At 40.8% G+C, this 14,330-nt stretch overlaps 1 protein-coding gene across 1 annotated transcript in view; it reads right to left on the bottom strand.

Annotated features, from left to right (window-relative positions):
* Positions 1 to 14,330, bottom strand: part of LOC103215128 (UDP-glucuronosyltransferase 3A1) — a 42,751-nt gene that overhangs the window by 10,844 nt on the left and 17,577 nt on the right. The window contains exons 3-4 of the mRNA XM_007961370.3: positions 6,047 to 6,161; positions 3,420 to 3,951 (exon numbers count right to left, since the gene is read on the bottom strand). Coding sequence (XP_007959561.1) covers positions 3,420 to 3,951; positions 6,047 to 6,161 — 647 coding nt within the window. The remainder of the gene's footprint in view (positions 1 to 3,419; positions 3,952 to 6,046; positions 6,162 to 14,330) is intronic.

Here is a 14,330-nt window from a genome sequence, read left to right as displayed (position 1 = left end):
TCTATCATAGATAGCTTGCTATAATCAAGAGGCTTGGTCCTAGTCCCACCTAATCCCTCCATGATGCACACCTGAAAGTGTCTTCTCTTCCAGTCTCCCATCTCATCACTGGGATCCCATCCAGGGTCATTTACTGGTACTGCTTCTCTTCCAGTTGGATAAAGTTTGCCCCCTTTTCTGATACTATATGTGAAACAAAGTTCATCCCCAAATCTCCCAGCTACTTGCAGAACAGACCGTTTCTCAGTGTTCCTTCAGGATCTGATTCAAAAGTAACACAACATCTCTCCAAGAGAGTTCAAATACTTGGGTTAAATTCTGGAAAGCCTCTATATATCTGTCAGGGTCATGCGAAAACTTCCCAAAATCCCCCTTAATTTACTTTAAGTCCTGTAGGGGGAAGGGGACCTGGACCTTACTGGGACCAAATTCACCAGGCATCCATTGGAAGGGCAGGAGTGAGACTGGGGCTTGTCTAGGGTGAGAATTTCTAGGATTAGGCAAGCGAGAGATTGAAGCTGGACAGGGAGGCTGAGGTGGACCCAGAGGAGCAGAGCTGGAGGGAGCTGGCTCCCCTGTTGGGAGTGCCTCTGGGATTTGTTTCTTTAGTTCCCTGGAATTGCCCTTTGCAGCATCTCCTGAAATGACAAGCAGGAGGGCTGGATCAATCCTACACTGTCAGCAAGGGTCTACATTTCCCTGCAAGGTATAGAAAACCTGCACATATGGGGCCTCAGAATATTTGTTCTCACATCTACAGAAAAGGTCCAGCTGCCAGATGGTATCAAAATGAATGGTTCCTTCCGGAGACCAAGCCAGTCCTTCATAATTTGGCCAAACCTTTGTTTTGAGGGCTATGAGGTGTTTTTCCTCCAGATTCTGAGGGTCAAAGCAGTCTCAGTGGTTCAAGATACACTCCAGAGGAGAATAAGCTGGGGGTGGTGAAGAGAGCTGGTTGCCCATTCGGAAAGACAGGGAAATAGAGGTGTCCCTCATTTCCCTTCCTTCTTTCAACGAAAACTCAGGGTGTGAGGGAGAGAGAAAGCAAGGGACTTTCTCTTCCATCTGCTGTCCCTGAGTCCTGGCAACCTCATGGATGCCACCCACAGGTGCCATTGTGGTCTGCACCCATGAAGCAAGGTGGGACTAGAGAATACGAATTATCTCCCCTCACCTATGCCTCTATTTCCCCTGCTGTTGAAAACCTTTGAGTTCCCTGGGCCTCATTTATGCCATGGAGCATAGCCTCCCTCCATGAAGTGGGGGTTTAGTCAGCAGGAATTGGTCCTGCCCATTTACATTGTGCCTGTTGCCTGACTTTTGATCCCTCAAATCAAGTTTTCCTTTTTAGGGCCTCAGCCTGAAACCTAGAATTGAGTTTGGGACAAAAACAGATTTCAGGGGTTGCATGTGTCTGTTCAGATTGTCTCAAATGGGCCCTGCCGAATTTGCAGTTATCAGCCAGCAGGGGTCGCTCCTCCATTATTTTCTCTATCAGAAGCAGCATGCTGGGAAAAGGAACCCTCTCACTTAGAAAACGAAAAAAAAATAAAAGAAAGAAAAACACAGCTGAAAGGGCAAAAGGGGGAGGTCCTGGGAAAAGAACCTCTTGCTCTGTGCAAATAGGTTCCTTTAATCACTATAGCCTTCCCCCAGTTCAGGCCAGGCTGAACTCCTTGGCCAGGGGAGAAAAAGTCCCACTGGGAGGCGCTGCCCAGCTGGTTCATGGGGCCACAATGGCAGTCCCACTTTTTTCCCACCCCTTGTGGCTGTTGGGAATAGCTTGTTCATGCTGTGGACACAGCCAGGTACCGAGGTGGGAAGGTAGGGGATAAGAGGGGAGGTGCTGTGCACTGCTCATGCCTGTAGTTGTCGGAATGTGGGGTGGGTATGGCACCTCTAAGAAAAAATGGAAACCACTTTATTCTGAATCGCATCTTTGACGGCTGAGTCAAATGCTCATTCTATTTAACATATTGTTTAATCCACAGGAAGTTTCAATTTGGGAAGATAAAAAAAAAGGTCTGGAGACAGATGGTAATGATAGTTACACAACAATATAAGTGTACTCAATGCCACTGAAGCATACCCTTAAAAACGGTTAAAGTGGTATATTTTATATTATACATATTTGACTGCAATTAAAATAATCAAAAAGAGAAAAAATATTTGAAAATAAGCATCTGTTATCTCATAATCTCAACTCCCTTTATTCTCTTCTTAACAATTTCCACAACTGCCCCAATGCCAAGACCTGACCCACCCTCCCGGTAGCTAAGACCTCGGCTAAATCCCCATGGTTTTATTCATGCAAACGAATCTTCTACTACACTAATCTAGCCAGTGTCACCCAGAGAACCCAGTGTTATGGCCATCTCACTTGCACCTCCACACGTTAGGTCCCCTGCTCTCTGACCTGGGGTGCTTTCCCTCCCAGCTCCATTCCTAAATACACCTACCACTAATGCAAAGTCTATCTCATCCATAGATCATTCCCCAACTCTTCCTGCTTACTCAATATAAGATCAGGAGAGGAAGAATAGTCACTTTGGTACCTGGAAAGTCCAGGCCCAATCCAGGGTCTCGGGGGCAGTCCAGGCCCAATCCAGGGTCTCGGGGGCCTCTGCACTACACAGTGGTGGGAAGGTTACCTACATCACCTGTGCTTCTGTCCTCCTCCATTAATAAAAATGAAGATGACCACACCTCCCTATAGAGGGCAAGATACTAAATATGATGATTTCTGTAAAATGGGAACCCAGTGCTCAGAGGCAACAGGCAGCCAACTCATTTGAGTTCTCCTCCCTTTGAAAACCTTCTATAGCAGTGGTTCTGAGTCTGCACTGTGCATTTGAATCACCCGGCAGCATTTACAAATTACAATAGCAGGGGCCCACTCCAGACAAATCAAGTCAGAAAGTCTAGGTGGAGCCAGGAGCCAGGGCTCTACAGGCAGGGAACACTGGAGATACCACTGTCAGTTCTTGCTGTCAGTCCCATGCAGTCCCACCCTGCTTACTCTGAATCCACAGTGTTGTCTGTTTCACTGTGAGTAGCTCATCTCCTTAACAATTATTGCATGTAATGGGCACTAACTACATATTTATTTTACACGTAATCACACAAAATAAAAATTAAAATGGCAACTTTAATTGAAGGGTTCATCTCACTGATTCTAAGTCCAGGGCATGGCAAGAGAAGAGCCAATTTAAGGAAATCTTCTATCTCAGGATCCTGCAAGGCCTGACACTGTACTTGCCAAACTCTGAAAGTCAGCACTTCCTTTAAGAACATATGCTAGGTGCCTCCCTTGCCAATCCCTACTTCAACTTCAGGAATGCACTGGCAGGTGGCAGCCACCAACTATGCACCCAAGGACTCTATGTGAATCCCAAACTGAATGCTGAGGGTTTACTTACTTGTGGTACTGGTTTAATAGGTTTTTCCATCAAGCCTCCAACATAAACAGTGTTGGGAAGCAGGGGCCGGGCAAAATCAAAGGCAAAATCAGAGTTAACAAACCACAACTCTGCTTTCAGTAGAAGATGAGACAAAACTGGCCTAGAGCCTTCTGGGAAATGTTCCTTGATGGTGTTGTCAAATGTAGACAGCAAGTCCCATTGGCTTCTGGAGAAACTAAGGAACATCAGAAAATTCTTCACTCGGCCCCAGAAGTCCATGTGATCAGTCAACAAGGAATGGAATACTGGAACATAAGACAAGGGGCTTGGTAGCCCAAATTCCAAAGAGCCGAATCTGGTGGGAAGAATGGCCACAAATGGTTTCACAAGCTTCTCAGCAATCAGGAAAGAACAGAAATCAAATGCTTCAACAAATACCAGATCAAAGTTCTCATTCTTTAAGGAATCCATTATATCCTTTCTGCTTAGCAAATAACTACATTGATTCCCAAATATTTCCATTAACTTTAGAAGGCCTTCAAATTCGTCTCTGTAATAAAGAAAATAAATAGTAAATATTTGGGAAAGTATAATTTTACAGTATTTGGGAGAATGTTGGACTCAAAAAAATATTTCAGGTATGTAAGAATATAACCCGTATCCATCCACCCATTCTACAATGTTTCAACAAATACTCTCAGCTCTGGTCACTCTGGTCTAGATAATTTGGCTCTCTAAAATGTCCCCACTTGCTCCCATCCTATTTCCTCCCCTGACCCAATTCCCACCGACCATCAATGCCAATTCAACGTCCTTCTACTCTGGGAGCCAACTCTGACTATAGCAGGTCTCAGAGTTCTATGTTTCCTTTATAAATCCTGTGATGCTCTGTTAATCCTCATTTATATACTGACTTTTTGTGAGTGACTATCTTTTCTCCAGAATTCTATGTAAGTAATTTGACAGACTCCTTAACTATTGATGATGTAGTCTTTTTATAAAATACTGTGTATCTTGCATTTGACAGATTGTCTCGTGCAGTGAACTTTTTTATCACAATATTAGAATCCAAAATCTCAGCTGAAATGAGATTCGTCTTCCTAGCCTAGGAGTTAAGTAGTAAAAGACAAATAAAAATGAAAGCCTGGTTTGAAGTTTATTATCAGTCTTTTCCCTTCATGCTGGCTGGAACATTCATATAAAATAATGCTAAAGTTTTACTGACACCTAGTTAAGACTCTTGCCTATGTCACTATTTCAGAAGCTACTGCCCTTCAATGTCTTCCCATCATTGCTTGCATAGAAAATGATCCTGTTTGTATAGAATCCAGAAGAATAGATGAAGAAGTTCCTGAGCAGTGGTAATAGGTACAGGTGCTCTGGAGACCACAGACCTCCTAATCACATAAAGAAAAGAAGCAGCAATAGCCCAGCAAGCCTGTCACTTCACATAAAGAAGGCCTACAGGTTTAGAACTCATGAGTGATATGCAGATCTCTGCCTGTTCTTAAGAATCAACTTTAAATTACAGCAATGATGATTCTCTGAAATTATCCACTATTTCATTTTTTAAAAGATTTTACATAAAGAATGATTTTTAAATATTGTGGATAAATTCAATGTATACAGTATAAACTTCTCAAAAGTATAATGTTAATCATATTTCAAGTAAATAAATTGAAAAAAATCACAGGTAGGCACTGATCCCAGTAACTTAGACAATATTTAACATGTATCTGGAACCTGTCTTCAAAGAAATCAAGCTGGAAGAAAAGAGACAAGACATATACTTTAAAAATATATAACAACACAAGATGCCATAGACTAAATATCAAATGAGTGCTATATACCAGATCTATGGAGGAGAGCATGTGGTCTTCCAGGTTGAGTGAGGAAGCAAGCTTTATGGAATAATTAGATTTGAGCACCACCTTGACTACTGAGTAGAATTTTCAAGGAAAGCAAAGAGGATGAAGCCACTATAATTAACTAAGAATGGCATGGATCTGTGTTTCTCCTCTTTTATGTGGCAGATGAAGGAGATTCCTTGTATTCCAGGTGAGGTCAAAAAGTCTCAGGCTCATCTCTCATTGTGTACGATCCAGGTATTTGATTATCTTTAAGGAGTTTAAAAGGTGAAAGTTCAAGGTGTGAAAAATCAATATTCATAAGAGTTTTCTCCACTGGTGAATTTATGAAAGGACAAAGGAGGGAAAATAAGTGAGAATAGGTGTTTCTTTTTTCTTGACAAACAAAAGAGTTGAAGATCCTAGCTTCTTTATTGGGGAGAATGCATACAAAGATTATACGTGAAGTGTTGTAAGGAAGGCTCAGAGGAGCAATCTCCTGCTTTCTATAGAACCTTTATGGTAGAAGAAGGACAATATAGACTCAATTGTTGGGAATGCAAACCTTGTCTACTCTATCCACCCAACCACCCACCTGTCCTCTATTTCTCCATCCCCTCATTTATCCAACCATTCATCCATCTATCCATTCATCCACTCACATATCATCTATTCCTCCATCTATCCATCACCCACCCATCCATTTCTCTAAAACTCACTCCAAATATCATGTGTCTCTCTATTCATTTGTATTACTAAAATAGTGACTCTTTGCTTCATAGAATAAAAAGAAGTTACCTGCCATCCAATGCTGTTTCTATGTAGCTATTGAAATGCTTCGTAATTCTTTTTTGATAATCTTCAGGTAAAAACCACTTGATAACTTGGTATGATTTTTCCACCTCTTTAATATCTAAGAAAACACCAATTGGTTAAAAAGGTAAATATACCATACAACATGGATTAACATTAGCATGATGATATTAAAGTTTTATTCTATTAATTTTACATTTATAGAAATGTTTACTTTTAAAGTTTTATGTTGATTTGGTTTTGTTTTTCTTTTTCATTCATTCTATTGCACAACCTGATAATGTTAAGACTTTATCATTATCCAGGCACTTTTATTCAATTTAAAGTTATAAAAGTTTCCACTTAAAGTTTTCATTTAAAGGAATAGCTATTACACTTAGAGATGAGACAATAGAGAGTAAAGCAGTGTGAAGTAGTTTGTCTCCTTTGCACACATAATGAGCTGTAGGACTTGTTTTTAAATATAGGTCAGATTGATTTCAGAGCCCATACTCTTTTCTCTTTCAGAAAAATTCATTTTCATTATTTAAAATAATACCTACAAATAGGTTTTTATTAAGTCAAAAAGTTCTAAAGGGCAAAATTAAAAAATGGTAGTTCCCTTCACTCTACTTACCAATCCCACCCCTCCCCCATCACCCATGTGTAATAAGAAGTCTGACTCCATTCTTGGAGTTTGACTGCTGACTCCTTTCCAGCCCCAGCTCCTACTTCACTTTCCGTGCCTCATCTGGGCAAATTAAGAAGAAAACTTCAACTCATTCTCCCTTGTTACTAATGAGAACTTCAAACCAAGCAAGCCAGGCCAAAGTGGGAAAATCCTCACCTCAATTCAAGTTTCAATCAGAAGTTTCAATAATTTGCATTGTGAGACAGGAATGACAAATTGGGACCCTCTTTTCAGTAGCTCTGGGTCATGTGTCTCAAACCAAAGCTATCTGTATGACTCAGATGGAATTGTGTTTCTCAATTAGAGCACGAGCTGTGGCTGACACTAGATCAGTTGAATAACTCTTACCCTATGAGCACTGGTTATGTGTCCCAATCAGATATTACCTCCCACACACACATCATTGTAAAGAGCACTCAGGGTTAAGACTGACATCAGTGCAATATATGAGCCCACCAAATGGTGTGAAGAATGGCAGTCATTGCATGGCATGCTCACATCCACAATCCTAAAAGTAGATGGTCCACTGGGACCTCAGAAAATGTATTTGCTTGTATTGCTGATTATCTCTCTATAGCTAAAAATGTTCCAGATGAACAGAGTTATCAGGAAAAGCACCCATGACAACACTGTACAGCCAAAGAGTTCTTTCAAACCCAATTTAAGCCTTCGGTCTCTCAAAATTACCAGACAGAAGGTCTCTAACCTTGCTGATACTCACTGGAACTCTCTCAGAAAGAAACTTACAAAGATGAGCATGTTAGAAACGACACCCATCCACCACCACAAAAGTACACCTGATAACAACCAAAAAGAGAAAGAGAGAATTAGGTTAGCCAGAAGGGGTGGGGAGGGGGACAGGTGGGATGCAAGAACAAAAACTAAAACAAAGGTCTACAACTTAACCTTTTGGAAATCTAACATTTATTTTTACAGAAAAATTAAAGGACACTGATTGGCTGTTTTCTCTCTACATTATAAGTTCTAGATTAACATCAGATCGAATACACCCATGCAAACCATAATAACCTTAATCAACAATGGGGCAAAAGTTACAGGTGTATCAGAATGTTTCACTAAATTTAAGTAATATCACTTCTGTACTCTTAAGGAGTTATCCAATATAATATAGAGGGCAAATATATATGCCCCATCTTAAGCGTTGGTACCAAATACCTGTATTAGTCTGTTTTCATGCTACTGATAAAGACCTATGTTGCGGGAAGTCAGGGACCCCGAACAGAGGGACCAGCTGAAGCCGCAGCAGAAGAACATAAATTGTGAAGATTTCATGGACATTTATTAGTTCCCCAAATTAATACTTTTATAATTTCTTACCCCTGTCTTTACTGTAATCTCTGAACATAAATTGTGAAGATTTCATGGACACTTATCACTTCCCCAATGAATATCCTTGTGATTTCCTATGCCTGTCTTTACTTTAATCTCTTAATCCCGTCATCTTCTTTGTAAGCTGAGGAGGATGAATGTCGCCTCAGGACCCTGTGACTGTGTCAGCTGCACAAATTGTTTGTAGAGCATGTGTGTTTCAATATGAAGTTTGGGCATCTTTTAAAAAGAACAGGATAACAGCAATATTCAGGGAACAAGAGAGGTAACTTTGAACTGGCCGCTGGTGAGCTGGACGAAAACAGAGCTATATTCCTCCTCTTTCATAAGCAAATAGGAGAAATATCGCTGAATTCTTTTTCTCAGCAAGGAACATCCCTGAGAAAGAGAATACACCCTGAAGGTAAGCCTATAGACGGCCTTATATAGGTAAGCCTATATAAGGCGTCCCGTCTTTTATGGTCGAAGCCGATGGGATGAAGTAAGCCCCAGTCTCCTGTAGTGCTCCCAGGCTTATCAGGTGGACAAAAATTCGCACCTAATAAATTTTAGTCAGACAGGTTATCTGCTCTCAAACCCTGTTTCTTGATAAGAGGTTATCAAAGACAATGTGTGCTCAAAACTTCATTAGCAATTTTAATTTTACCTCATCCAGTGGTCCTGTTATCTCGCCCTGCCTCCATTTGCTTTGTGACATTTTATTACCTTGTGAAGTATGTGATCTCTGTGACCCACACCCTAATCATGCACTCCCTCCCCTTTTGAAAATCGCTAATAAAAACTTCCTGGTTTTATGGCTCGGGGAACATCACGGATCTTGCCGACATATGATGTCTCCCCCGGACACCCAGCTTTAAATTTCTCTCTCTTGTGCTCTTTCCCTTTATTTCTCAACCCAGCCGAGACACTTGGGAAATAGAAAAGAACCCATGTTAAACATCGGAAGTGGGTTCTCCCAATAGACCTACTTGAAACTGGGTAATTTATACAGGAAAAAGGATTTAATAGACTTACAGTTCCACACAACTGAGCAGACCTCACAATCATGGCAGAAGGCAAGGAGGAGCAAGTCATGTCTTACATGGGTAGCAGCAGGCAAAGAGAGAGAGAACTTACGCAGGGAAACTCTCCCTTATAAAACCATCATATCTCAGCTGGGCGTGGAGGCTCATACCTGTAATCCCAGCACTTTGGGAGGCTGAGGCAGGTGGATAATGAGGTCAGGAGATCAAGACCATCCTGGCTAATATGGTGAAACCCTGCCTCTACTAAAAATACAAAAAAATTAGCCAGGCATGGTGGCACGCACCTGTAGTCCCAGCTACTCGGGAGGCTGAGGCAGGAGAATTACTTGAACCTGAGAGGCGGAGGTTGCAGTGATCTGAGATAGCGCCACTGCACTCCAGCCTGGTGAGAGAGCGAGACTCCATCTCAAAAAAAAAAAAAAAGAAAAAGAAAAAAGCCATCAAATCTCATGAGACTTATTCCCTAGCACAAGAACAGCATAGGAACTGTCTCCATGATTCAGTTACCTCCCACCAGGTCCATCCCACAACACGTGGGAATTCAAGATAAGATTTGGGTGGGGACACAGCCAAACCATATCAGCACTCCATAGTCTTAAGACTCATTTCCTAAAATACTCCATTCCATTCTGGGCATGGCTACTCCTATCTAACAATTAAAAAACTAACATAAAATTATTTCTTTGGCACTTAGAATTGGCTTAACAAAAAGGGATGCTGTGGATCTGCTTCAACATATTAAAATTATTAACACTGTCCAAAATAGATTAAAACAGGGCCTTTAAGGATTAAACTCCATTATGAAAGATCTATTTAGAAAAGGGTTGATTGTCTCCATTCTTTCTCCCTTTAAAAGCCCACATTGGACTATTTTTAAACCTAGCAAGAATTAATGATGCCTCACAACATTTTACTATAGCCTTAATGCCAGGATCCATCATATTTAGAACCTCATACCCATGGTTATTAAAAATTGCTTACTACATTTGAATACTAACTAACTAATACTTTGCAACCATAGATTTGCAAATATGCTCCATTCAAGGCCTATTTCAACAGGATCTCAGTCAGTTTCCCTTTATCTTTATCTTTAAAAGGCCATAAATCACCTGTAACTGGCTCACTGTGGGGAACCTTAATATCCTGGCCCACAATCACTGCCAGGAAGACCATCACCATATCCAACCATATCCAGGAGCAGTTATGACATTACAATGAGGATGTCCTCCTTGGAGGAGATTCATCAAGCACAATCATTCAAGACATACACAGGGTGCACTTATTCAAGACATACTATATATACAAAAGAACTCACAAAAAGGGATGTGCCATTGCCACACACAAAGTAGAAGGCATGGTGCTTCAGTTACATTCCTGAAAAGAATTGCTTGGTAAGTTTAACAATGCTCCATCATTACCAGCATTCCATTCCCAGCATAAGAGCATGAGTAACTCTTCAGACACTGTTCATACCAAAACTGGTGAAAACCACACACACACACACTCACACACACACAAATGCTGGACATTGTTCTAGGGCATACAGAAAAAGAAGAAATATTTATTCAAGAAAATCTACAAAAATTCACTGAAAACTGAGCCTAGGGTCTGTGGTATTTGAATGAACACCCACTGTCTCCCTTTACTCAACCAACTCTGAGAGGCCGACTTCCTCTGACTGCTCCCACCAACTCCCAAACTGCAGCCAACAATGCAGGCTCCCTCCCTCTTGCCCCTACCCCAGCTCTCAGACAGAGAGTTATTTTTCTGGCAGGGGCAGGATGTAAACATTTCTCATCCTGCCCTCTTCTACCTGTTGCTGCAGCTAAGTTCTGGCCAAATGTGTCCAGGAGGTGGGGGCTCCCTTCTACCAACCCGCCCCCACTTGTGAAGCATGAGCTCTACCTTAGGCACAGCAGTGTTGCGAATACTGGGGTGCCACTTAACCATGACCCACCTTGTAAGTGTGAGGTTTCCTGCTGGGGGAGGAAAGCAAGGAGACCTATGCCTGCTGCCCACCCCTCCACATAGCACTCAGATACCAAAGTAGAGATGTGACTCAGAAAGAAGAGCACCACCCTCAAGTCCAGAGCTGTACTTCAAAGATTTTTTCACAAGTAGAGAAGGAAGCCGTAAATCAGAGCACTCCAAATTTTCTTCTCTGATGGTTAGTTTTATTTGTAAGCTTGGCTAGGATAGAGTACATGGTTATTTAATCAAACACTAATCTAGGTGTTGATATGAAAATATTTTATAGCATGCTTATTATCTACAATCAGTTGACTTTACATAAGATAGATTATCCTCAATAATGTAGTGGGTCTTAACCAATCAGTTGAGAGGTTTTAAAAACAAACAAACAAAAAACCCTGAGGTTTCCCAGAGGAAAAATAAATTCTGCTTCAAGACTGCAACATCAGATCTTGCTTGAGACTTTCCAGCCTGCCTACCTGACCTATAGATTTTGGACTTGCTAACACCTCAAATTATGTAAACCAAGTCCTTGAAATACGTGTGCGTGTGGGTGTGTGTGTGTGTCTCCAATTGATACTGTTTTTCTGATTTCCTAAGATTCTGATATCCTAGGATTGGTTCTCTATTATAAGAACCAAGTGATTCAAATATTGATTATGTTTGAAGTCAATAACTCTTTTCAGTGTTAAAGAGGGCACTCATCCTGTGGCATTAGGTGGCAATAGATATGTGGCAAAATATCATCACTGGATACTCCTAAGCAAATGTTTCTAAAAGGAAATGTTCTGGGATATTTAAATCAAACTCATAAGTATAATGAGGATAGCTGGTTTCTCCTAATTTGATAGAGAAAGCACAGGAAGAAAAGAATGAAGTCAAGGCTTTAAATTCCAAGCTCCATCTCGACATTAATGACCTGAAAGCTTCTTTGTCTGCCCTAAAAAAAAAAATCTACAGCCACTGGGTTGAATGTTTCTGAAAATCAAACCCAGTCTCCTCCTGAGACTGAATTACAATGAAATTTCATTCCCCACCTTGCAAGGTATTTTCTGTTGAAGTCCAGGCAATGATTGGGAAATGAGATCCTAAAAACTGAGATGGGGACATATGGGCAGATCCTATGAATCTGGGGCTATTGAACCCCTAACTTCTGTTGAATCTTCTTTATCAGTAGAAGCAACTTTCCTACACCCATCTGGAGAAGTTAATCTCATTTGCATGAGAAACTGTACAGTCTCTTTCAGTTATTTTGCTGAAAGATACTGTTTTAGTATCCCTCTTTACTTTTAGATTCAAAAATAGACTCAAGCTCAAGAAAGTGTCAAAGGTTACCCATAAGAAGTTTCACCATACACCAAAAGAACAATATGCATGACAAAAATCTGGGGTACATGTGTAGGAGAGTATGTGAGGTAACGGTGAAAGGCATGTAAAGTTTGATTAGATTGAATTTATTGATATGAGGCACTAGACAGAGACTCTTGATTCATCATGGTAGCTCAATAGGTTAAAAGGGGATCTGTTTGGTTAATTAAATTAAACATGGATGAAAGGGTGGCCTACACTAAATAAAAATAAAATGCCAGATCTGCCTTGGTACCCTGAAAAGTATCAAACAGCTTAGGGAAATGAAGATGTAAGGCCTGCTAACCCAGTGCAGAAAGGAAACAGAACAAGAGGACATATTTTTTTTCACCATGAGTGTGAGTTTGCAAGGGGTGCCCCAGCACCGCTAGAGAGCTCTATGTTTGTTCTTCTTCATGGTCGGAAATTATGATGCCATTGAAGTGGGATCCCTAAATATAACGGAGTTAATTGCATCTTGGGGTGGCTGGGGTCAAGTGGTAGCACTTAAGCACTAAAATCAAGGTAGGCATGGTTACCATGAGGAATAGTAGAGTCAAAGCAATAATTAGAATAATCTGATTCATGGAGACCTAGAACATTAGCTACTTCATCATGGCATCCCAAAAAGAAAAGAAAATGAGAAGTTTACAAAATTGTTACTTGATTGGTACAAGCAAAGGAGTCCTAAATAGATTAAACAAAAGTATAATTTCAGTTCAAACACACAGACCTCAGACAATGTATAGACACAAAAGCCCTGGAACAAAGAGGAGGCAAGGTCCCTTGGGAAAAGATCCCACTACACTACCAGAAATACATACTGTTACTCTCTCTCCAGCCTTCTCCAAAGGAACCTACAGCTTTTTACCAGTGTGGCTATGCATTGGGGAAATACAATAATTATATTTTTCAAGAGACTACTGAACATTAGATCTTGAAATCAGACCCTAATTCCAAGGGTCTAATTCCCCAAACTGATTGTGATTATTTCCCCAGATTTGAAATGTGTAATTGGAATAGATATACTCAGCAGTGGCAGAATAATCATGCTGCTCCCCTGAAGTGTGGAGTGTAACTATCATGGTTGGAAAGTCCAGGTGGAAGTCACTAGAATGACCTGTATCTGGAAAAACAGAAAACCAAAGAAATGTTGCACTCTACAGAGATTTCAAAGACTAATGGCACCATTATGGACTTAAAGATTACAAGGTTGGTGATTCCCATCACATCCTTATTCAACTTGCATTTTTGACTTGTACAGAAAACAAATGGGTCTTGGAGAATGATAGATGTCATAAACATAACCACACAGGAAACTCTAATTGCAGCTGCTCTTCCAGATAATAGTTTCATTGCTTGAGCAAATTAGCACAGTCCCTGATACCTGATATGCAACTATTGATCTGGTAAATTTGTCTTGACACCCATTAGTCAAGGCCATCAAAGGCAGTTTGCTTTTATCTAACAAAGCCAGCAATACACCCTCACTCTCTAACCTCAAGGATATATCAATGTTCCAGCCCTGTGACATCATTTAGTCTGCATGAAACTTATTAACATTTCTCTTCCACAACAAATCACACTTGTCCATTGCATTGTCTGTGGCCAATGGTTCGGCTAGATCATCATGGACCTGCAAGGAACATAACTTAAAAATTGGTGGCAAGAAGTTCTGGGGAAGAGGTGTGTTGTAAGACCTAACTGAATGGGCAAAACATAAATATATTTGTATCCTATGTAAATGCTCACTTAAGGGTGACCTCAGCAGACAAGAACGTTAAGAATCAAGTGGAGAATTTGGCCTGTTCTGTGGATAACATCTAGGTTCCTTCCTCAGCCAACCCTGTTATTTGCCTAATGGTTTCATAAACATAGTGGCTATGGTGGCAGGGATGGAGTTTAT

This window comes from Chlorocebus sabaeus, chromosome 4, assembly GCF_047675955.1.
Source record: "Chlorocebus sabaeus isolate Y175 chromosome 4, mChlSab1.0.hap1, whole genome shotgun sequence".
In the NCBI taxonomy this organism is placed as follows: Eukaryota; Metazoa; Chordata; class Mammalia; order Primates; family Cercopithecidae; genus Chlorocebus; species Chlorocebus sabaeus.
This window is presented reverse-complemented; position numbering and strand designations above follow the sequence as displayed.